Source organism: Motacilla alba, chromosome 2 (genome assembly GCF_015832195.1).
Source record: "Motacilla alba alba isolate MOTALB_02 chromosome 2, Motacilla_alba_V1.0_pri, whole genome shotgun sequence".
NCBI lineage: Eukaryota > Metazoa > Chordata > Aves > Passeriformes > Motacillidae > Motacilla > Motacilla alba.
The window spans coordinates 97,811,207-97,836,354 of record NC_052017.1 but is presented as its reverse complement, the minus strand read 5'-3'; the positions used below and the strand labels follow the sequence as shown (position 1 = coordinate 97,836,354).

Below are 25,148 nucleotides of genomic sequence, written 5' to 3'. Positions count from 1 at the left end.
TTTTTTATATTCTGAATCTTGTTTGTGAAGAAAGACATAGCATTTTGTAAAAGAGCATCTTTACACAAAAAGTACAAAGTGGTTGCAGGTCAGTTTTGCCATCACACTCAAGTCAGTAAACACAGATGACAGTGAAGACACTGGAATAAGAGCACTGAATACCCTCTGTCACTGTCAGTGTTAGTTTTATCCACTGCTGCAAGTGCAACCTTGAACACACAAGCTGTGACTTAATGAAGAAAAAACTATCAACAGTACCTCTGAGTTTTCAATTTTGTGAGTGCTGTGACGTTGCTTATATGGTCTTGTGGACTTGATACTTATGGACATTGTAGAAGAGGTGATGTTGAAGTGCTAGGTATTCTTGGAAAAAATTATTTAAAAAAATTTGTATAAAATGTCTCTCTATCTATCTATCTGTCTATCTATTCATCCATCCATCCATCCGTCCATCCATCCATCCATCCATCCGTCCATCTCAGTAAGAAAGGTAATGAAATTCAATTTAATAAAGAATTCTTCCCAAAACAGAAATTATTTTTAAATACAAGAGACTTCTGCTTTTGGAGGTATCACATATAAAAGGCAGTGTGCTGGAATAACTATAAATAAAAAAACCTAAAAAAAGGGCCTTAAGAGGAATAGGAAGACTTATCCTGAAGAGGAGAAAAAAGGGAGGGGAGAGTGTTTCAGAGCAGAAAGTGCTGCCACACAGCTGAATAAAAATAATTGGAATTTTGGAGTCTATGTGGTGAAAGTATTTGAGAATGAGTAAACCACAACAACGTTTTTTTTTCCAGGAGGTGTGAGTATTCTGCTTTTCATCAGATTGTGCTGTCTAGCATATGGACTGTTTTTCAGTTGGTATTTTGGGTGCATTTTTCAGTTCTGTGCTGTGGTGTGTGGCTGGGGACCATGGCACTCCATATGGTGGCTTTCATACTTTCCTGCAGGTGTAAAAGAAAGGATATAAGAGAACACTGTTCGAGATAAAGGTTAGAGCAATTCTAGGTTTGAAATGTCTGTTCTGAGCAAGAACAAGACATTTCAAATTGCTTAGTGAAAAGACTCTAACATATTGTAAATGTTTTACTGACATTTCTTAAGAAAATCCATTTTGTATTTTTATCTCTGTTAAATAACAATCTGCTGCCTCTTTGAAATAAACTGACAGTTTATCAATATCAGATGTCTTTAACATGATGTAACTTAGACACAGAGAGGGGAAATCAAGGATGCATAAACAGCCTCTACTACAAACAACACTTACCGTAGCTGAACAGTGCAGTAGGAAGTGAACATATCACAAGGAAAGCACAGCTACTTCCTTAACACTCATTGGCAGCCCTCTCAGTAATTACTGTCATATGGTCATGATTTACCCAAAGGGCCAGATCAAAACTGAGTTATGACTAGTTGGGATTCATCATTTCGAACTAGGCTCTTCTAACGAGGATGACACCTGCTTGTTAATCCTGCTGTGACAAGAATTTTGGTCCATGTTGAAGTGATGTCTTTTATAACTGTAGCATCATGTTTTCAAAATTAGGGTCTTTAGGTAAGGCTTCCCTATTCTTTTCATTTTGCCTGTAGGGAGACACTGGATTTTCCTATTTGGAAGCTTTCAAATTGCTGCTGCTTAGCAAACACGCTCAGTGGGTTTGTGGTTTATCCCACCAGCCTCTAAGCAAAGCCTTTCTGGTACAGGGCAGTACCACAGAAGGGATTACAATAAAAAGGCTTTAAATACAGACTGTAATCAGAAGAGCTTTTTATTTGTTTCATGTTTCTGCCCTCTAGGTACCTTTGGCAGCACAATGCATAGGCGTTCTGCAGCTGAAAGAGCCTGACATACTGAAAACAGATAGTGGGTATCGCATTTCACTCAGTTTTAGTAGTAATGGGTAGGACTGTGATAATCAGTCCAGAGTGTTTAATGTCTATGTGATTTAATGTCTAGCCTTTTTAGATTAATTAAAAGTGTAAAGGATGAAATCTTCTTTCTTCTGTGGCTTCCTAAGTAGCAGCAGTTCACTCCAAATTAATGCTGTTATCTATTTTAATTTCATCCTTATTTCCACTTCGTGTTTGGCACTTCGTAAATGCTTCTTGTCTCCCTTATTGCTCACTTGGACAGTGAGGATGTCTCCTTAGGAGACAGCTTTGCTTATCTGGTGATTCTTCCAAAAGGTGAAGCTGTGTTTGGTTCTGACTGACAGAATTTATGCTTTTAAAAACATTATACTAAGTATACATTTTTACATGGGCAGAGAAAGCTCACAGTCATAAAAGGCAGAAAGCAGTCTTGTTTAAGTATTGAAGTTTTGTTTTCTAGAAAAAAATAATTTTTATTAGTTAGTTCTATGAGTAATTAAACGATTAAATTTTAAAATAAAAATTGATTTATATTTGTTAGTTCTGGAAAATCACTTGTAATTAAATCAAGGTTTCATTGAAAATACAAAATGACATTATCTTCTGATCTTTCTGGGCATATTTCTGTATAAATATATAAAGTAGTATAACATGTTTCTTACAGTGCCTGACATTTGCTTTAGGAATGTAGTGAAATTGAGTGGGGAGACTCAGGGCTTTTTACCAGGTCAGGTTCAGATCAGAACAAATCATAGCATCTGGTGTACTGTGACTAAGAATCAATCAAATTGTTCTGATTCATCTTATGTGCCTTCATTTTACTTTTGAGTTATATGGGAGAGAGTTAATCTAGGAAATATCCCTGCCATTATTACAACTTGGTGCCTCGAGCTGATTTGTAATTATATCATAGTAAAGGCAAGTAAAACAGACCGTAGCAGACAGAAGAGAAAATATCAAACCAAATTACTGTAAATAACTACACTTACTCTAATTATTTTAAAGGGGAACAATTTTAGCATTTAAACTGGAAAAAAACCCCAGTGTATAAAGGGAACATTTAGGAGAAAACTTTATGGCTATAAATACAGTTGCATCAGCAGTAGTAATGCCATCCAAGAAGTTTGATATAAACTCTGAGAGATTTATGTAAACTCATTGGTGTCGATGAGGAGAAAAGTAATGAATAAATAGTTTTGATGCATGATGTGAAAGCTGCAAAGAATTTGCATTCTCTAAAAAAAAATTAAAATTCTGACAACAGTTCTTGTCTTTTTCCTGGATAGGTACCTATTACACCATTTCTTTGGTGAAGGCTATTCAGCAGTGGTGACATCTTCCAGTCGGCCATTCTGCAGATTATTATCTCTGGACTCCCAGCTGACACCCTGCCGGAGGCTAGAGCTACTGAAACAGCTGGAATTGTGCCTGCTTTGGTCAAGGTTTTTTCTTTCACCAAGGAAAAAAAAAAAAAAAGATGAAGTTGGGCAAAGTGGAGTTTTGCCATTTTCTTCAGATACTAGCTCTTTTCCTGTGTCTTTCTGGGATGAATCAAGCAGAGATCACAAGGTCCAGGTCAAAGCCCTATTTTCAATCAGGGAGGACGAGAACCAAACGCAGCTGGGTGTGGAATCAGTTCTTTGTCCTGGAAGAATACATGGGTACAGACCCACTCTATGTAGGAAAGGTAGGGGATTTAAATAAACTTTGGAGGATGTGGATGCTTGCTTTTTGATGTGTTTATATGATGCAATCTAAAAATTGTAATTCTGTTTGCCCAGAACAGCAACATATTGCATTCTCGTAAGAATTGAAGGTTCCTGTTGCAATTTTCTTTAAGAGCTCTACATATTAGCACTGCTTGTTTGACAGAGTACAGTCATGAAAGTGTTTCGCCACCACTGATAGGAAGAAAATATTTATTACTTACACTAGATTTTAAAACGGAGAAACATAATGATGAGTATTCTTTTTTAAGAGTTAACAGCTTGTCCCAGAAAATAAGTTCTGTATTATGTTGTTTGCTCCTTAAAACTCAGCACTACTGAAAGCAAGAGAGAAAGGATCAGGCATCTGGGGGTGTGATGAGTGAAAAGGAGGGCATGTCTGCATTACTGCTTGTCTTTGACATTGCCTGGCTGGCAGATTGACACCTTGGGGGCCTTGCTGTCCTCTGTGCACAGCACAGACTTGTGGCTCTACCTCGCCTGTGGTGGGCACGGGTCCAGTAGAGAGCCAGCCCTTTTACATCAAGGCATCCCAAATGGTTCTTTCTGAGCACTCGTCGCTGCACATGGAGCACACTGAGCACAGCTGTGAATCCGGGACTTAGCTCATTTACTGCCTTGTGCTAGTGGGTAATACGCTGCCTTCAGCAATTATGCAGGGGAAAAAAAAGCCCACAAAACAAAACCCCCTCTTGTGTTTCTCTGTAACATTTATGTGTAATCATCTTATTGAAAGGAAAACCCATTTTCTCGGTGATATCAGAATCAATAAATAGAGTTTCTCATTAAAATACAGCAAATGCATAGAAAACAAGGGAGTGACAGCTTTTGGCACAACAGCACGCTTACAGAAAAAGAGATGAAGTAATCTGAAATCCACTGCTTCAAATATACCAGTGCAATGAATTTCAGCTTACTTAATTCATCCTACTGAGACAAAACCTTGATGTTTGTGTTAATGCAGTTAAGCACTTAGAATTTAATCATGCCAACGGAATAATCAAGTTAAATAGGGAACTGCTTTCATGATTGCAGCAATCGTTTTGTTTAGGTGCTTTTCTGAATTGGGACTGGTACTTTGCATAATTGAACCCTTAAGAAAGGTGTGCTAGAATCAGAAATGTCATCTTGTGGTGACATTACAAGGGTCTTGAAAGTTTTGGTAAAGTTTTACATTATGTAGCAGTATCCATTCTGATGCCACACAGTTGCTGGTTGCCTGTGTGGGTTTGTCTTTTAGGCAAATTTGTCCCCAGGTTGGAGTGGCTCTGGAAATGGCCTATTTGGCATTCTTTCCTACTGATAAAAAAAGAAGTGTGGCTTGCAAATTTGAATTTCTCTCCTGGAAAAGAAGCATCTTGAAATACTTGAGTGAAGACTAGTTTTGATCTGTAGTAATTCTCATATTCAGTCGATTGCTGTATTATGGCCAAAAATGCTGTGGTAGTGCTGTAGTACATGATATTTGCATGCATGTGGTTATTTTTAGCTTCACAGTCTGCTCTTTCCCGTCCTTTGCAAGAGTCCTAACATTCACAAGCAGATATCTTCCAAAACACAACTTTTTTTTTTTTTTTTCCCCTGAAACATTCTGTGCCCAGCCTGCTTTTGTATCAGCAGTATGAATTGTTGGCTCAGGAATTTGTACCAGCAATCCATTTTGTAGGAAAAGCAGATAAAAATTTTCACTTACAAAAAGAAGCCCATCTTCTTGGAAACACAGTCCTTGCTGAGCATCTTGTAAGATAAGATGTGCCCAGTTCCTAACCTTCTCACTGTAGAGGCTTTTCACTGTGTGGCTCCTGAGGTGCAATCATGACCGAAGCCGCATTCCCACACAGGGGAGCTAAAAGGTGAAGAAGTGAATTTCCTCCTGTGTCTTAACATATTATGTGTAGCACCACTACAAGTGCAGCTGAAGTGAGCAGCCGTCGCCTGCCTCCCCCTCTTCTCCTCTTAAAAACATTGTTGGTCTTGTTTCAAATCCTTTGCAAGCAGGTATGGACAGAGGAGATGGAGATTTGGATAGGAAGGATGTGGTTTTTTCCTCTTTTTTTTTTTTTTTTCCCTTGCTGAGGAAGCTGCAGCAAGCAAAAACCTCTCATAACTCACTTTTCTCATCAAATGAAGTGGAAGCAGCAACCAGACTCTGCAGAGTGCTCTGCTTCTGGGGAGGCCAGTCCTGCACTGCCTTACGTTCAGGATGCTTTGCAGGGTGCCAATCTAACTGCACATCCAGGAAGGAGAGACCTTCCTCCAGCTTTTAAGGGCTGTGAGATAAAAAGGCTTCAGAAACACTCAAGCAAATGGAGCTGTAATGGGGAATGCGGTTTCCCTGCCACTATTCAATTTTACAAAGCCCTAGGCAATTCTGGTTGGAAGGCAGCATTTGGGAGATGTTAGGGTTACATGGCAAATGATTCAAGAGTTGTGAAGTACCAATGTTAATTCCATGTTCAGCACTAGCTCTGTCCTCCTGGGTGTCTGCATGCTGACACTTTAATTATATGATCGTACAGGGGAAAATCCTATTCCTTGTAAATAATGTAGTAGGAGTCAAGTCCTTCCCTTAATTTTTCAGTGTTTTCATGTTTGTTTAACAAGGCTTCACATCTAAACCTGAGGTATACTGCAGCCTTCCTTCTTGATATCCTTTTTTCGTTTTCCTAAATGCATATGTATTTTTTTTTTTTTTATTAAGGCAGCAGGGCCTGTTTCTCATGTGACTCTGGAGAAACCTCTGGAGGAGTTCCATTAATTTCACTCTAATAGAAGTCAGAGGTGACAGAAGTTTGATGCCTTTTTTATTATCTTCTTTTAAAATTTAGGTCCTACCTCTCTATGATATGAATTTTAATCATCTTGGATATAATTTCAAGCACTTCTTGGGAGGTGCTTAACATGTAATCAGATTGTGGACTGAACCATGTACAATTCTTTTCTGTCGGTCAGCACAGCATATGTTATGTTCACTTGAAGGGCTGAAGCATTTAACTGTTTAATGCATTAAACTGTTTGGATAGTTCTCTTCCAGACGTGCCATGTAGGAGGTGAGGCAGTTAAGTGTGATGCTTATTGAGCTAGAAGCATAGCTGGCTTCTGTTTTCTGGAAAATGTTTACTATTGCTTGGTAATATGTTGTTGTGAAATGCCTTACTCGGTATTTTCCTTTTAAATCATGATAATGGAATCTATTTGGGAAAAAAATACATAGTATAGAGCAGTTTTAAATTATTTGAAATGTAAACACCTAAAATTAGGAAAAATTTTGTTGAATATGCTATTATGTTGAATATTTGAAAAGTTGCGTACAGTCTTGTAATTGAAGTTTCCATGGGTACACATTGGCAAAAAGGGATGCAGTAAAAATAGAACTTGAACATTTTGTTGGTACTTTTTTGGTTTTGTTACATAACCATCAGACATCCAGGGTTTGGGGTTTTTTTGGTCTGGTGGGTTGGGTTTTTTTATTATTATGTGTTTTAATTTGTCTTCTGCTGCAAGAGTGTCAGTCTCATCAAAAGCATTATAATGACACAAAATCTCTGCCAGTAATAATTTCATTTTTCTTACAAAAATGTTAAAAAAAACCCCAAACAAACAAAAGAAGCCACAAACAAACCTGAAGAAGTGAAACAGGTTTTTGAACTCCATGTGAGGTGCTGATTGATAGCTGGCTTCACTGTTTTCTTTAGGATCTAAACCAACTCTCTTTTTCCAATGGCTCTAAATTTAGGTATAGTTACAGGGCGGTTTCAAGCTCTTTGCTGAGTTGATCTCTTCCCTTGAGATCTCACTAACATCTGAAGGACTGAAGATAAAAACCAGAGACTTTTGACCGAGCACAAACCCAAGAAATTATGTATAGTATGTAATTCTACATACTAATTACTTGTAGTGTAATTCTACATACTAATTGTAATTCTACATACTAATTACATTACTAATTACATGTAATATAATTAGTATGTAACTTCGAGAGGCTCATTGGTAATTCTCAGAAGTAACGCTTTGAACTCATATGATGCCCTGAGTGTTGTTTTTTATTTATAATGTGAGTGAAAGTAAAGCATAAGCCCTAACCTGCGTTTTCTGGATTGTAAGATCAAGAAAAAAGGTTAAACGTGTGAACTAAGAGCCTATAGTTTCCTAGATCTCACAGTCATTGCCTTCCAACACAATTTTACCTGCCTCTTCTGACTGTTTTAAGGTAAATAAACCTGTTGGATTCAATTTTCAAGCATGGAAAAAAGTGCATAAAAGCTAATATTTGCATTATTATTTCCTGGATTAGTACAGAATGAGGTGCATGTGAAAAAGGAAATGAAGTTAAGCTTTTTCTAAAAAGTGATGTTATTTAAGAGAATTTGCAGGTTCCACAAGTTTTAAGAGAACTTACAGGAAGGATGGGTTTTTTAAGGCAGCCATATAACAAGTTTATGTTATTATTAGTGTAGAGAGTGGGTAGATTTTTTCCAGTCTCCTTATTTCAGAGGGAAGGAGGCTGGATAGGGAAGGATACTGGGGTTTTAGAGTAATGCTTTGTTTTTCAAAGGTGTTGGTGGATATTTCAATAAGGTGACAGAATTACTCACATACTATATTTATCTATGGTGTGACCTTGTCTCAGGCCATACAGATGCAGTCAGCAGTAGGGCTCTTTTCGTAGAATCCTAGCCTGACAATTTCAGATGTGGCTGATGAATTTTGACTGAGCTGGATAATAGGTGTCTTTGCTAAAATACTTTAAGCCAGTGAGTACTGTGGAAGTGCTGGCCTCTCAGTCAAACTCAGACTGAACTGTGGGAATATTACTGGCATTTTGGGAAATGGAGAGGACATGGGGTGATATTACAAAAGCTAAATATAGGTAAGAAGGACTGGGCTGCCACTCTTGCACATAGTGAAGAAGGAGGTTAGTCAGGCACAATTCCCTGCAGGGATCTGACCCTCCTGCTGCTTCTAGAGGCACCCAGAGGGACTAAGGCTCTCTGCTCTGCTTCAGTCTGTGTTTTTTTCTTTTTTCTCTAAGCATCCTGTGCAAGGTAAATGTTCATGCCTGTTGTTCAAGTAAGCTCCTGGCTGAGAGTATCCACAGCTCTGCAGATGTTTGTTTATTTTCCACCCCAAGAAGTTTTGGAAAAAAAAACAACATTCAAACACACCAAACTCAAACCAACTATTTTTCATCTGTCTTTGTGGCCTCTGTGTGGAAAACAGACAGCATAATAACTCAGAAAGAAACTTCCCCTTTGTTATATTTTTTCCTCACTTTCTATTTGTGTTATCTTTACTTTTATCATAATCTTTGAAGCACTGTTGTTTTATATACTCCCAGAAGGCCATTTATGGAAGGGAAAAAGAAAATCTGCTATATTTCTGATATTTACCCATCTCAGGAACTCTTTGCTTTTGTGTGCTATGGAAGTTGATAACAGTTAACCTATTAAGTAAAATGGGGCATGCCATTCTTGTCAAGTATTTTCCTACCACAAGTGCTGCAAATGGAATGAATGAACAGCCAAAATAATTAAGTCCTACTTACCTGCTTTATGTACTGAATAGGTCTTGGGGAAGTGATGCTTCAGTTGTACTGCACATGTATGACTTTACCATCTCAACTTGTTCTGTCCAGTCCCAGTATCACAAACGTTTCTTCACTGGATAGTCACTGTGGGCTTTGTGTGCTATTTCCGTGCTATAATTTATGTGGATTACCCTGAATAACTGAGAGATGACTGACAATCCAAATGTTCCCTCCTTAGCATGAAGGGCTAAAGTGTCTCTGGGGAGAATGGTGAGATTAAGGCACACAGGAAGAATTATCCTAAAGGATAACCTAAAATCTGCTGTCTTTTCCTGGTTGATTTCATCAGCCTGAACAGCTATAGTGTAATTTCTTCTTTCCCTCCTTACTGGGAGTCCTCTCATAGCTGAATGGTTACTAGAGAAGCTTTTATGCCAGGGACTTAAAGTGATGACAATTTCACAAGCCCAAGCACTAGAAGACAATTGGTATGTAATTTCATTATTAAAAGTGATAATAGAGTTGAGAGACTTATGGTTGGATACTGAACCAGAACATGTAGCTTTTTGATCTCTTTCTACAATATTGAACATTGATCCTTAACATGTGCCATTACAGAAGAGGAAGGTTAGTGAAGGTGATGACAACATCAGTAAATTAGGCAGCCCTCATGGCAATTTTTCGTTCAATGCCACAGCCATGCTATTTATGTAATCCTGTAATACCATTTCTGTATTTCAGCAGAATGAGAGACTCTACCTGCAGTGCTGCTCTAGATGTCTTTTGGGCATTATTTAAAACTAAATTTTATGAGTCTCTGACAAAATAGAAAAGCAACAGTAAAAGCTAATTTTGTGATTATATGTAGATGAGAGGCTCTTGTATGCTTGGCTGGTTATCAGAAAATGCCTTATTTTCAGGAAAGAATGAGATTTAAAGCTCTGATGTCAGTCAAGCTGGTGCTGCTTAAGCTGACATTCCTTCTCCTTTTTGTCTTCAGATAATGTACTTGGTCCCTTAGTTCTTGTTATTGGCTGTCATCCAGCATCCAGTTTTATGTCCATCCTCTTGTCTCACAGTTCTGTGTTAATGGCATTAGAAATACAACACTGTAAAACTGTGGCTATCAGGTGCTGTGAGTATTTTCATTGTTCTAAGACTAAGGAAGTCCATTAATGAATTATTCTCCTATCTAAAATGCAAGCAAACACAACCCCTGCTCTGAGGCAGTGGTCTTATAAGGCAAGAACTAATAGCAGACTAAGAAGCAATGACAGAATTCAGAGAACTATAGTGTTAATTAAAATCTGTAAATAGTTTGAGAACAGTGGGTCACTAGTGCTGTTTTCTATGAAGATAGAATATTTCTTTTTCTGAAAATGAGACTCATGCAACATTTTAAAACATTATGAATAAATAATTGAGAGCCCTTTCCTGACTTTACTTCCCAGTGTTTATAGATGACAAGTTTTTTGAAACTTTTAAGTGCAGACCTGTTTAATATCTATGTTAGTACAAGGCTACATCTTCTTTCAGACCATCAAAGATAAAGGATGTTTTCCAATTGCTTTCAAAATATAAGACTGCATATGCTTTATAGTTTTACATCTTGTAGCCGGCTGTCCAACTACCTTTTTCATGTTGCCTTTTCTCACTTATGCATCTTCTGTTAGCCATAAGTGTCTGCCTGCAGACTCATTGGGCATTCATTTTATGTATTAAGTATTTTCCATGAGTCACCGTCTAAAAGTGCTGCCAGGGCTGGTGCTGCCTTGTCATAACTCTACTGCTGAATTTCTTATTTGCTTCACATTTGTTTTTAAATATTATACTGCATTTCCTAATTTCCTGGCCCCTCTTTTTTAAAATTTTTTCCCAATAATCACTTAATAAAATAGCACCTGTGACATATGTCAATGTTTCAGTGCTGACTTTAACCACTTAAAGGGAGAACCTGGGACAATGTATTTAAAGATTCTGAAAAACATCAGGGAATGTTTCCTTTGTGTGTGGTAAGCTGGCTTTCACATAAATACATTGATGATAAGTACTGGAAATCTCTTCAGTATTATCTTATTATCTCAGCACTATGCATTTCCTTGGAAGAGATAACTGAGCAAAGTGCTAACGGTGGAGCTGCTGAGAGAAGAAAGATGTTAATACACTAAGTTGCTCAGTTTTTTTAGAGTAACTATTAGCTACCTTATACTACCAGCATCTTCTCTGTCACTTTTGCACTGGAAGAGATACTTACTGTCATGTAAATTAGACACAAGTAGCTCTTAGAAAAGGCAGTGGAGTATGTGCTCTAGGAGAACTCTAATTCTGTCCCAGTTGTTCAAACCATGGTCATGGTATGAGTACCAGCCTGCACCAAGATCAGAAGTTTGAGGATGTCATAATGCTTACTCTTTCATAACTTCAAGGTTATAAGAAGGAGGATTAGCCAGTTAAAAATAGGCACAGATGTACTTCACTTGATATAAATAAATGTTGTGAACACCTAACTATAATTCATTTGAGCTCAATGTATAAATGGGAACTCTCTTAACTTTTCCAGGCAAGTGTAAACTTAGCCAATGAAGAAGCTTATTGGCAACAGATACTGATCACCAAAATCAATAAATGGGTTCATAAAATGGAAGAATATATTTATTATTATTTCTTGCAGATGTTTTTGAAAAAAATACAACCATTAACAGTTCTGTCAGTGTAAAAATATTTGGTGATGTTACAGCCCTGTGCTGTTGCAAAAGTAGTATTGTTATTTATGTAGGTGTAAGGCACATAGTATGGTAGTAGCGCTCTACAAGTCGTAAACATAGCAAAGAATAAGCCTTATTTTTTCTTCCAGATAAATAGGAATGCCAAGAGAGATATAGCTCTTTCACATACAGAAGTTCATATGCCATTACTCATGTACCAGGAAACACAAAATATGCCTTACTGACTTGATCTCAAGCTGTCTTTTTCAGAGTCCTCCCCTGGGAGAAGAAGCTAATTCTAAACATTCAAAAAGAAGGCAAAAAGTTTTTTAATATGTTTTGATTATTAAATCATGCTGTTCATAGAGTAAATGAAGATTAGTCCAGAATCTTCAGATGAGTTTTATTCACCCTTGGAGACCATTCGAGGGTATTAAGGTTGCAATACAAACATCTAGTTATTGCAAAATTGAATACTGAGGATTGATTTGCAACATATATGAATATATTCCACATTTTGAGAATGAGGAAAAAGTGGCTTCCATTCATATAGTACTCTAACATTCCTAAAGCACCAAAGGGAAGCATTGTGGCATTGTGTGCGGGTCAAAAGGTGTATGCTAAGAACAACTAAGGACACTCTTGCATAATATTCTACCTACAACACAGAAAATTCTTAGACCCTCTTTGAGTAGAAAGAAAGAAATTTAATGTCATTTTCTAGGTGATGTAAGATTTTTCTGTGTGAATTCCACAAAACATTGCCAGAGTCATACTGTTTCATTTAGTTTTCCTGTTTCTGTAAATCATGAGAAATTACCTTAAGGATTAACAAGACGTGCAATTCTGTTGCTGTGGAGTATATGTGAGAAGAATTGAACCCAAAAAGTTATTTTTCATTTGAAATGTTTCCAAAATATGGAAAATCTGGTCGTTGGATTGTACATGTGTAAGGATGATAAGCTGCTTAAACACTTCATACTGAGGTATCAAATTGTTACCCTGCTGACTAGGCAATCAGGCAATTCATTTTTCCTTACAAGGTAGGCAGGTGCTGTATTACGTGAATTTTGTCTTGTTATCCTGTAACAATGAAAAGTTTCCAGACACAGCTGGGAAAAGCAGATGGTCATTTCTTAAGTTTCCATAATCATGGTATAAACGTAATGCCATAAATTAGCAAAATACTTAACTTGTGTTTCTTACACAATCTATACACATTATATAGGCAGAGCAGGCATTTGCAAAATGCTTGACATTTTTTTATGTTACTTTTTTAACTGGCAGGGCTGTAATTCTACATAGTCTACATATTAAAAACTGTTTAAATAATTCCACTTGTTCCTGGACATTCATAATCTTCATGTATATGTAGACTGTTATCCTTCCCACCATCTTTTACCCTTTAGCACTTTGCTGTTGCTTAGCCAAGCAATACTTGTAAAAGGTTTTCCTTTTGAGTCAACACTGTAGTCTTGTGTTCATCCATACTGCTCTTTCATTCATCCCCTCCTTTTTTTGAATATTTTCTTGACAGTGAAAAGCTGCGAACAAAAGCATGCTATTGTTGCTTCATCTAAACAGGAAATAAGCCAAGTGAAACTGTTACTTCCTTTCTCATTGTAAGATTCAAATTGCACTATTCATGTTTGTTTCTTTCTTTGCAAATTCATGTTCACTACCATGCAGAGAATCTTAAAACCTTATTGCTTTTCTGGCTGTTTTAATCTTTATGCTGAATCAAGCATACTTCTGAGCCAGTATTGGTACCAAAACAATGGAAATAATAGTTGTTTGAAATGGTTCCATTTGTTTGACTGACAAACCAAGTGAAGCCATGTCAAACAGGGTTTTATGGAGCAAACATGCAGGAATTGGAATGATAGCACTGATGAAGCATATACACCAATGAGTATATATGTCTAGGAAGCAATGGAGGGACCTCACATTGAGGAATAGTTCCTCCTTATACTGACACATTTATTTAATTCAGATTTATCTTAAGATTCAAGAAAAATGTAAGAATTCTAGCCAATATTGGTTTTAGTTTGGGAAAATAGAGATTGAAAAAGTTAAAGAGAAGAAAAAGTGTGCCAAAAAGTAAGCGTGAGACAAGAAGGGACATGATGAAGCATTTTACTTTGTTTTTATCACTCGGGAGCCTGATGCAAAACTGAAATCAATGAGAAAATAAATTTAGATTAAGGTATAACAATCTAATCACAGAATGGCTCAGGTTAGGAGAGAACACAGTGGGTTGTCTGGTCCAACCTCCCTGATCAAGCAGGGTCATCCCAGAGCACATGGCACAGGATTGTGTCCAGACAACACTTGAATATTTTCAGTGAGTGAGACTGCACAACTTCTGTGAGTAGCCTGTTCCAATATGTGGTCATCTGCACATTAAAAACGTTCTTCCTTGTGTTCAGATGGACCTTTCTGTGTATTAGTCTCTGCCTGTTGCGTCTTGTTCTACTGCTTGGTGAAGAGTCTGGCTCCATCTTCTTGGCACCTCTTTTCAGAATCTTATAGACATTTGTGAGGACCCCTTGTCTCTTCTTGAGGCTGAACAGGCCCAGCTCCCTCAGCCTGTCTTTTTAAGAAAGAAGCTCCAGTCCCCTAGGCATCTTTGTTGTCTTCTCTTTGACCTCTTCCAGGAGCTTCATGGAACTCCAGGTGCTCCCTCTTGTACAGAGGAGTACAGAACTGGACACAGCACTCCAGATGTGCCTCACCTGAGCTAAGTAGAGGGGCAGGATCACTTTCCTTGACCTGCTGGCAATGCTGTTCCTAATGCACCTCAGGATCCCACTGGCTGTCTTGGCCACAAGAACACACTGGTCCATGGACATTTTGTTGTCTGCCAGGAGCCCCAGGTCCTTACCCAAAGAGCTGCCTTTCAGCAGGTCACCCTCATCTGTCCTGGTCCATGGGGTTATTCTTCTCCAGGGGCAGGACCTTGCACTTGCCTTTGTTGAATTGCAGACTGTTCCTCTCTGTTCATCTCTTCCACTTGTCGAGGTCCCTCAGAAGGGACCCAGCCTTCTGGAATATCGGCCAGTCCTCCTGGCTTTATGCTGTCAGGGAACCTACTGAGGAGACATCTGCTCCTCCATCCAAGCCATTGATCAATAAATTAAATACTGGGCACAGTTTTGAACCTTGGGGGACACCACTAGTGACAGGCCTCCAACTACACCCTGTACCACTGACTGCTGCCCTCTGGTTCAGCCAGTTCTCAGTCATCCTCACTGTGCACTCAGTCAACCCACACTTCCTGAATTCACCTATGAAGATGTTGAGAGAGACAGTGCTGAAAACATTGCTGAAGTCAAAGTAGAAAATATATACTGTCCCCATCCCTCCAAGTAGTTTCATTGCAGAAGGCAATGAGGTTGGTCCAGTGTGACTTACCATTAGTGAATCCATGCTGACTACTCTCGATCACCTTGTTGTCAAGCACATGGATAGAGATGGTCTTTTGAATGAGACCAGGGATTGAGGTGAGGATCACCTTAAGTGTAGGTCTTGATTCCCTATTCTCTTTGCTAAAGAAGCTGTGTGCATCTGTATGCATCACACATTGGTTTAGGTCACCTCAATCCACCCCATGGGTTCTAGAAAGCAGACCTGACTTAGTTATGTTAGCACAGATGGAAAAGGAGGGCAGGTAGCCAGAGATCCAGTAACATCCAGGTTTTAGAAACATACAGGGAGTAGGTCTGTTAACTAGCAGATGTATTTGAAAGAGACAAAAAAGGTAAGTAAAGTTCATTTTTAATCAAAAGAGGAAAATGCCATGTGCAGCAAGGTAATCTGTGATACAAGACATCAAAAGCAAATATCATCAAGACAAAATCTAGTAGAACAAGTTTTTATGCTTCTTTAATGAGATTAAGGAAGCAATGAATAGAAAATGAAAGATGTAAATATTTCTTATAAAACATTACTGGAGAGGGCTAGAGAATTTGGAATTTGTTCAGAAAAGCCTAAAACATGAACAGCAGAGTGCCAAACAGCACAGGACAAGACAGAATAGCATTCTATACATAGAGGTTCCAAGAATTACTGGGTCAAGATGAAGCATGGATAAGAAAAAAATAACATAAAGATCTGGAGGAGTCCAAGCAAGTCTGAGCTCTCAGCAGACGGATGAAAGGATGCAAATATGTGCAGCTGTCAGGGAAGTAACTGGACCATGTCCAGACTGTTTCCAAATTAAGAGCCAAAAATCAAAATGATGAGTTCTCTGGTCTACCATTTAAGAAGGCAGATCACACCTTACAAAGCATATTTTTCTTGGGTGCTGAAGGGATAAAATAATGACATCCATGGTTTTCAGAACTTTAGTAGACACCTTTCCTTCTAGACTGGTATTTTGACATGGATCATTTCATGTAACTATATTTCCTCCCATCTGTTTGCAGGCTGCATGAGAATTTTTCATGCAGACTAATTTCAATGTCCTGTCAAAATTAGAGGCTGTTCCATACTATCTAAGTCACAGTACCACATTCAACAATTTCCATTCATCTCTTATTTTAGAAAGCAGAGATAGACAATGATGGTCCATTCTGATGACAAAGTCATCATTCTGGATTTTTGTTTTTTTGGCGATTTTACTTCTAGTAGCACAAAGTGAAGTCAATGACTGCTTTATGTGTGGTGTGATACAGACTGAGGGCCCAGGTGCTTTGTCAGGCTTCCAAAATACCTGCCAAGCAAAAAATGAGACTGTGAGGATGATGGAAAGATTAAGACGTCCACCCTGATAACAGATCCTTCTGATTTAAAGATATAAGGGTCTGTATCTATATACCATATTAAAAAGGGAAGATAGTTACCTTTGCTTCTGAAATTATGTTATTATATGTGTTTTAGACAGTGGCCAGTCTTCCAGTTCTGATTCTTTGATGCATGCTTTGTATTATACTTAAAATGCAAATATGGTCTTGGAACGCAGTTTGAGGCTTTAGCAGGATGTGCTAACAATTTTTATTTCAGGTCATATTTTTTGGAAAATTACTTTGTGAAATAATTAGCAGGATAAAGGGGAGACATATTTCAGATTCACCTTCAAGGTTCAAAGAGGTAAATTTATTAGAGTGAAAAAAATGATCTGCAATATCACAAATTTTCCTGGAATCAAACATTCCTGTACCTTTAAATAACCTTTACTGATAAGAGAACTTCAGCAGAAATTGTATGTGTGACGTTGTAGAGAGTCATGGAGTGAAACCAGATGCTTCTTCCATAGTAACTTGAATCTGGTGAAAATATGGATACAACTGAGGATGAGCAGTACATTCAGTGCATGCTCAAAATCAAAGTACATCTTTGGTTTGCAACAGAAGTAGTGCAATAAAATAAGGTAGATTTTCTTAAACATTAAGGTACTATTGAATAATGTTTATCAGAGGATAACATCACTTTATAAATGATGTCTTGTAAGGCAAGGTAAGAGTTTTTCTTTATATATTCCTGAAGTTGTATGTCTCAGTAATCAATAGATCCTCCCTATGTTTTCCTGTAAGTTTGGGCTCCACAAAAGCATTTAATACCATTAAATCTTTTATCTCAGTATTTTAAAACCTTCAGGGTGGAGTGTCAGAAGAAGCAGTAGGTTGTCACATAGCAAAGGCTGCTCAGGGCCCTGAGTCTTCACGTTGGCTTGGAAACTCATACAAACAATAAGATGGTTTAATATGTGTCTGATGGTTTACAGACTAGCAGAAAATTTGCTCTTAAAAGAGACTGCATAAAATTATACTGTGTTCATTCAGTAGATGAATTCTATGTGTGAGTCACACCTGCCTGTTCCAGTGATAATTTTTTTCCCACTTATTATTGCCATTAGTCCTGCTGAGCTAACACAGCTGAGAGACAGCAAACTGAGTGTCATCCTCAGACTTGTTTGTTATGTTCCACTGACTTACACCTGCAAAATCCTATTGTAAGCTATGGGGCCCTACATTTTTTTTAAAATTAGAACAGAATCTGAAGATAGCAGGGGCTTTACTTGCTTTTGTAACCAGGGGAAAGACTCAACCAAGATTACAATATGAACAGCTTGCATATGACCTGCCCACTGAGTCTGAAGTGCAGGAAAAAGAAAGGAATTGCTGGTTTTATGCTATTACTTTTTATCATGCTGCATACTAATAAAGGGTCTGTTTACTGTCCTAATGCATTTTTTAACGATTGAATTGGCTTGGTTGGCTAATTAATTTTTTTTTTTTACCAGTTAATATTGAATTCACTAGATTTGCTGTTGAACTACTATCCTTCCATTTGTACCACTATTTTTGTGCATATATGGACAGCATGATTTTGTAAGTGAACTGGCGTGCTTTTCCTTTAACAAACATTATTCCAGAATTTAATAGTGTATTCTAGTTCCTTTACTCTCTTACATAGGCACTGGTTTTACCTTCCAGTCTTCCACAAGTTTTAAAAGTAGCTGCAGAGCAAACTGAAGGGCATTCCTTATCTTGAGCTGTCATGAGCACTGACCACCAGTGATTGATGACTTCTGTAAACAACATGCTTTAGAGTTTCTCAGTATTCTTTACTGAAAACAAATTTTAAAAATCTCTGAACAATCTCTTTGCCTTCTCATGAATTTTATTGGGCAAATATGAATAGAGAATAATGGAGAGAAGAAAAGTGGAAGAAGTGATGAAAAGGATGTATATAGGAAAAAAATATGCCAGCCACAAACTCCCAGAAGAGCAGGGGTACTATTGGACAATAAATTCAACAGATTGGAATATGTGGAAAGAGTGTGGCTGAAGAAACACAGCAACCTTTGAACTTGTGCATAAACTAGAGACAGGCAGAGAATATAAATTCTGTCAGTGAATCATTACTGAGATTAGGAAGTAGAACTTTCTGTCGACTTCAGAAAGTTTGAGTTTAGTGATTTGCAGTGTGTAGATACTTCATTTATTTGACTAATCTTCTTGTGACTTTTCTTTGCAGAAGCTCTTATTTTTGCTATTTTCACAAGGTAACTTTCAGCTATTTGTGAACAACATAGCTATTTACTAAAATGCCATTGTTTTTATATGACAACTTGTGCAGTTTTGAAGGGAAAATGTACAGCAAAATAACACAGAGATTTTCATGTGCAGAAGCAATTATTCTTTTTAAAATATTTACTGAAAATAACAATTTCCTTCTAACAAATATAGAAGTTTGGCACTATCTATTAGTGTACAAGACTCAGAGGCCAATGTATAGGGTTGTAATTAATTATTCTTTTCCCTTAAAACTACGAGATCCTCAATTAATAGAAATTATACCTTTCTTTCAGTGCACGGAGCTGTGCTGATTTACACCAAGCTTTATAGAACTTCCCTAATGGGTCTTCCTTAAGTGAAATGATCATTTTAATGGACCACACAGAAGGTATGAGACAAGAGTGGAAATGCCTTGAGTATAAAGTTCTGAACATAACAATTGGTGACATAAGGCCTACCAGTGAGACAGTAATCCTATAAAAATACAAAAAGATCAAATTGTTTGTCGAATTAGACTTGCTTTAATATGGATGCATGCAATGGAGCTGGAAACTTTGCATCTGTTTTGTATACAAAGTGATTAGATTGTGATCACTTAGTCCAAGAGGATAGAAATGATGCACAATTCTGCCAGGATGAGACATGCAAATTGGATCAATTAAGCTTTGAGAGCACTCAGACAATCTGGTAGAGAAGTTTATATGTTGTGTCAAGTGAAACTTAGCAAAGATCAGTCCTGGATGCTGGGGGCAAGTATTATAGTGATTTAGACTCCAATCTCTGAGAGTAATTAATTGTTTTCAGATTTAGTTATTAAATGGATCAGATACTATAATGAAACAATCAGATACTATAATAAAAGATCCCTTATGGAGATGTTTGATAGTACACCAGAAGTATGACAGAGAAAGTAGTGGCAGTCATTTGAGTTGCAACATTTGAGGTAGAGGCAAGTAATTTCAGATGACTGATCTTGCTTGCAGCTAATAGAATACACAGTCCTAGTAACTCCTGTACCTTCATGTTCACCACAATGTTTCAGAAGCAGGGAGTATTCTCATAAGTAGCTCACTGTGGGCGCTATTTTCATTGAACCAAAGCTCCCTCAGAAGGGGGTCAACAAGCAAATGATCATTAGGTAAGAGCGCTGTAATTTCATCAGAGACCACATAAGAATTTGAATTATGTGACCTTTTAAATGTCCTTTATAGTGTCAAAAGGACATGTTGTTTTAGATAATCAGAGGGATCTCAATGGAAATTGAAAATTCTCAATATTTGTGAAATACCGGAAGCCTCAGAATTCAGTTTTGAAAGAAGACACTAAAATTTTCAGTAGAATGCAAATAGCTTACAGAATTAGAAACAGGTCTGCACAATTTGAATTTTAAGGTAGATTCAGCAAGTATACATGAGCAGTGTAAAATAACAACTTCCATTTCACTATTTTCTCAAAATTTTTTTATTAGTGGCACATACATTGACTGTATCATCAGCATTTAAAGGCAATGACTAAGAAATACAGCGAGAATATTTTATGGTAAAAACAGATGAAAAAATCTCAGCATCATCATTGTATATGGCAAATCTCAAATCCTTGTTTGTTTTGTTTTGTCTTGTTTATTTTTTAATACAAGTGAAGTTCAATCTTATAAATATCTTCTCACATCATTTGAAATGGCAAAGTGTGATTTAAGGAAACAAGATATAATGACTGCAGAGGAATTGGATGAGATTTTCTTTGTTAAATGCTTGTTGTAAACACCAGCATAGAAAAAGGCACTAGGAGAGCACTGCCTTTTACACAGAACTGTTAAAATCCTTCTAAGCTGGGAGGATTTACAATTAACCTAGTATTGTTCATGTTAAGGCAGTTTTTTATGGGTTTCAATAAGGCATTATCCTCCCCCTCAAATATTTTCTGAAAAACAAGCACAAAACCGGGGCATTAAAAGCATTTGTTTCCTAGCTCTTAATCCTGTGGAGTTTAAATGCCTATCAAGATATGAATTACTATCTTGAAATCAGTCTGGTTATATCTGAAAATCCTTGCAGGCCTGCAAGTTTGAATGGTTAAAAAAAAAAAAAGCTCGGGAGAAGTCAAACTTTTCAAAGTATCTATCCACAAAGGATGACTTTAAATGATCTGAACAGTTTCAAGCAGACTTTCAAGTGTCCATATTTACTGTGCATACTCTGCTTCAGCTTGTTCTGAATACTGAACAGCTACCGTGTGAATTTATGTAAGGAAATCTCTTAATCTTTCAATGCTTCTTCTTATAATTAGGCATATGTGACACACATGTTCATTAAAGCAACCTTCCTCTTAGAGCAGGGGTTAAGGGGCTGTTTCAGAAAGACGCTTAGACATATGCTTAGTACCAGCTTTCATGACTGTTAAGCAAGTCCTGACACGATCCACATGGATAAGGATGATTTCCTAACTTAGAAAATTCTAAACCAGGTTTAATTTGATGAGGCACCGGGTTAAATTTCCCTAGGTTTTGAAGTTAATTTTGAACCATGGGCTGTGAATTGATAAGCCAATATATACATATATATGGGTGGATGGGTGGACTTGAGAAATATTTTTGGGTAAAAATCAATGTGATAAGCTGCCTTATGATATGCCAATATGATAAGCTGCTCAGTAAAATACATAATACTAGGGGAAAGAAAATAAAAATTGTCCTCTAGTCTACTGAAAAAAAGAGTGTGTTATTTGTCATTCAGTGTTTTATCTTTACTTTTACCTTTACTACAGAGTAACAAGTGGGTCACAGTAGTTAATGGAAAGCATCCAAAAAATTATTCAGGTTTTTATCAAGCCAGACTCCAAAAGAGATTCTAAGTGAAATGTAAACACACTAGCAACAGTAACCTGTGTTTTATGATAACAAATTAACCAAGGGATTATTTTGCTCTTTTTTACATGAATTCATTTTATGACACAAGATAAGTGTCTACATGAAGGTATCTGATAGTCTCCACTTTATTTGGCCATGCACTGGTTTTTCATCTTACATTGTCATACTAGCAAGGAAACCGTAATGCTTTACTATAGATATTCATTCCTGCCCTTTTCATATGAAATAATTCACTCATTTTAAAATGCTAAAGAAAAATTTTGTGCTTAAATTATCTTTTATTGACTTTTTTCCTTGACCCACTGTCAGCTCTGGGCAGTTGTGACTTTCTCCATGACATGCCTTCCAAGGTACTAATTATATCCAATGTGGGCATTGTGTCAAAATCCTAATTTTGCACTTTAGGTCTAGGAGTGGTGCCATTGATTTTAGTGACAAGACCTATGGGATTAGATTTGTGAAAATGCTTTGGGAAATACCTGGGTGGTGTGAAATATTTTATAACATACAACCAATTTGTTCATATGGAGAATTGTCAATTTAAATTTGACTATATATCTTTCATGAAAGTCAGCATCAAGTATTGCATTTTTGTCAAACATACAGAAAGACAATAGGAAATTAGACAACCAGAATTAGACAATAGGAATTTAGTTTTTAAGAAGAAAACCACAATAACAAGCACTGTTATCCTGACATTTGTACTATCATTTTTGTTAGAAATTAAAATTAGTGTTTAGACCAACATGTAAATTCTGGTTTGTTCTGACAGGTTTTTTAAAAATATTAATTAATGAGTCCATAGTTGTTTTCAGGAAATGAAAGATTAGTGAGTACATGGACCCAGCTAACTACATTTTTTCTGTATTGCAAGTCTTTAATCATTGAAATGATCAGATCATGCTCTCTTATGTAGTCTAGTATTTTATAAACGTCTCCAGAGACTTAACCCTAGTTACTTACACTGCTTTACAGTTAAGTATTTTGCCATTGTCTTCTAGTCTGTCGGGGTGTCAGCACTTCCCACTAATACACAAGGTAAGATTATGAGTCGATCTTTAGTAGCATTAAACTTTCAAAAGCAAATTAAATCTGAGGAATTGATACAACATAAAACCAAAACGAAAACAAATGAAAAAAGCTCTACACCCTCTGGGTGTCTATTCCTTGGTACTAATGTTCTTCGGAAGCAGGTTCCTTTGAGAAAAATCATTATCAACGAAGCAATGCTGCGAGCTATTTTGGTTAGTTGAAGCAGAAAGAGGATAATCACTCTAAACTATAGATCAGTAGTTTGACAAATAAGAGACAATATGGGAGGTATAATTTCCAATCTAAAATGAATACATTCAGTATAAGTACATATCTTATCTCAGAAAATACTTTAATACCAAATGAATTTCTGTTTGTAAATTTGGTATTATTGATATGGTTCTCAAACAAGAAGTGTGTATGAATATTTTTCCTGTGCAGTGCTGTTACAGATAATTCTATAGATTACAGAGTTAGAGATGAAAAAATAGATCCTCTAATGTGCTCTCATTTTCCATGGTTGAAATCCTAGTTCCAAATTATAATGACTGAGTTGAAAAAGCATTATGGGAGAAACAACTTTCCAATGACCATATTTGTATTCTAATGTCTTATTTTTGTTTTCAAGGACAGATAAAAAAGTAAAAGCATTAATTTTTCATTATTGAAGGTACATAAATTCTGTTACTGCCTTTCTTGTTTCATTTACCCTCTTTCCCTTCTTTCATTGATATAAGGGATAGTGCATGCATGCATTGTCTGGTCATAATACCTAACTAACTAACAAAAATAAATAAGCTGTACTGAAATAATTAATAGAAGTATATACAGTGGGAAAATATTTATATTACTATAAATTTATATACTTGTGCACCTATGTATGTGTTTCATTCAGGAAAAATACATGCTCAAGGAACAGTACCTCACTGTACATGTGTTAATACTGTGCAAACAGAAATTATTTCATGTATAGTGAGGAAGTAATTTGAGAAGAAGAATGAGTGAAGTTTCTTGAAGGTTCTGTTTCTGCAAGCTGCCACACATACATAAACTTTTCAAGCCCATGGACATCTGCTAGCCCAGAGACATTCTTCTATGAAGTGTGCTGGGAACTTTGGTATTTGTTTGCCATGCTACATTTTTAAAGCCTGAACACATTCATAGAAGCAATATGTGGGGAAAGCGGGAAGGAAGCATCCTTGGAACAAGTTTATTTTACTGCTGAAATAGAGTGTAGTGACTTTAAGGAAATTTTGTCTTATAGCTTCAGTGATTCTTGGCAACAAAATAAATCAAATCACTGGACCAGCAAATCCGTCGCTTTAGTATATAACAGCAAGGTGTTTGGTGCACTATGAATAGATATGGATCATGTGGAAATGCTGTTGGCATGTATGGAAGTGAACTTAGGCCCTTTCCTGTAGAAGAAGACCCAAAATAGAGCTAGTAAGAATAAACATTCAGGAATTTGTAAATAGAGTTTCACTGCAGTGGTATTTTCACATGATTGTAATTGTATTAGGCACTTGTGTAAATGAGGTTTGAGTCACTGGTTTCTTTAATCAAAAATTAAATCTATTTGAGTAAAAACCAGCTGGTTTTGTATAAAAAGTAAGTCAGATGGCAAACCCATTCTATGTTTGTTTGTCAATGATGCTGTTTTTTTACTGAGATGTTTAGAATGAGTACTGCTAGGAGGCTAGGAGTAAATACAGATAGACTGAGAGCAGCGTGGGGAAGAAAACAAACACCACCACCACCACACAAAAAAAAAAAAAAAAAAAAAAAAAGAGAAAACAACTGAACCCAAAAAACCAACACAATGCTGAACATTGAAAAGCTGTGTAAAGATTCCAATGTGCATGTTGTCCGAAAACAGTGTGGTCTGTTTCCATTCTAGGAAGCTGATTTCTGAAAAGTTTGAAGCCTGCACATGAGGAAAAAGCAGGTCTCCTTTTTTTGCAGTTCTTGTTATGAATGTGTTATGTTATCTATAGGCTCTTGGTGGTGCTACAATACAGTATTGCTGTCCCCCCACCCCCAATAAATATTATGCAATTAGTACATGATGATGCACAGTATGCAGATGGTTTTTACCTCCCAAAGCTGCCAAACTGTCTTTTAAGAGAGTGAATGACAAACAGTCATTTTGGGGAGTGACATGTCATGATGATGGCCCATTAAAACTCTTCAAGAATACTCAGGCAGCTACATATGCCCACTCAGCTCCATCCACAGCAGCAGCTGCTTCTGAGTTCCTCCTGTAGCTGCAGTAAACTTAATGGGCTGGCTGCACAATTCCCTGTTGCCACAGGGCATTTGGTGTTCTTATTAAAACTGGGGAGTGGAAAAGGCAGAGATTTGTGACTACAGCAGCTGCAGAGACTGGAAAAG

The 25,148-nt window shown here is 37.0% G+C and overlaps 1 protein-coding gene across 1 annotated transcript in view; it reads left to right on the top strand.

The window, feature by feature from the left end:
• LOC119697540 (cadherin-7) overlaps positions 1-25,148 on the top strand; it is an 83,035-nt gene that overhangs the window by 5,748 nt on the left and 52,139 nt on the right. The window contains exon 2 of the mRNA XM_038128414.1: positions 3,162-3,562. Within this exon, the coding sequence (XP_037984342.1) occupies positions 3,353-3,562 (210 nt within the window). The 5' untranslated portion in view covers positions 3,162-3,352. The remainder of the gene's footprint in view (positions 1-3,161; positions 3,563-25,148) is intronic.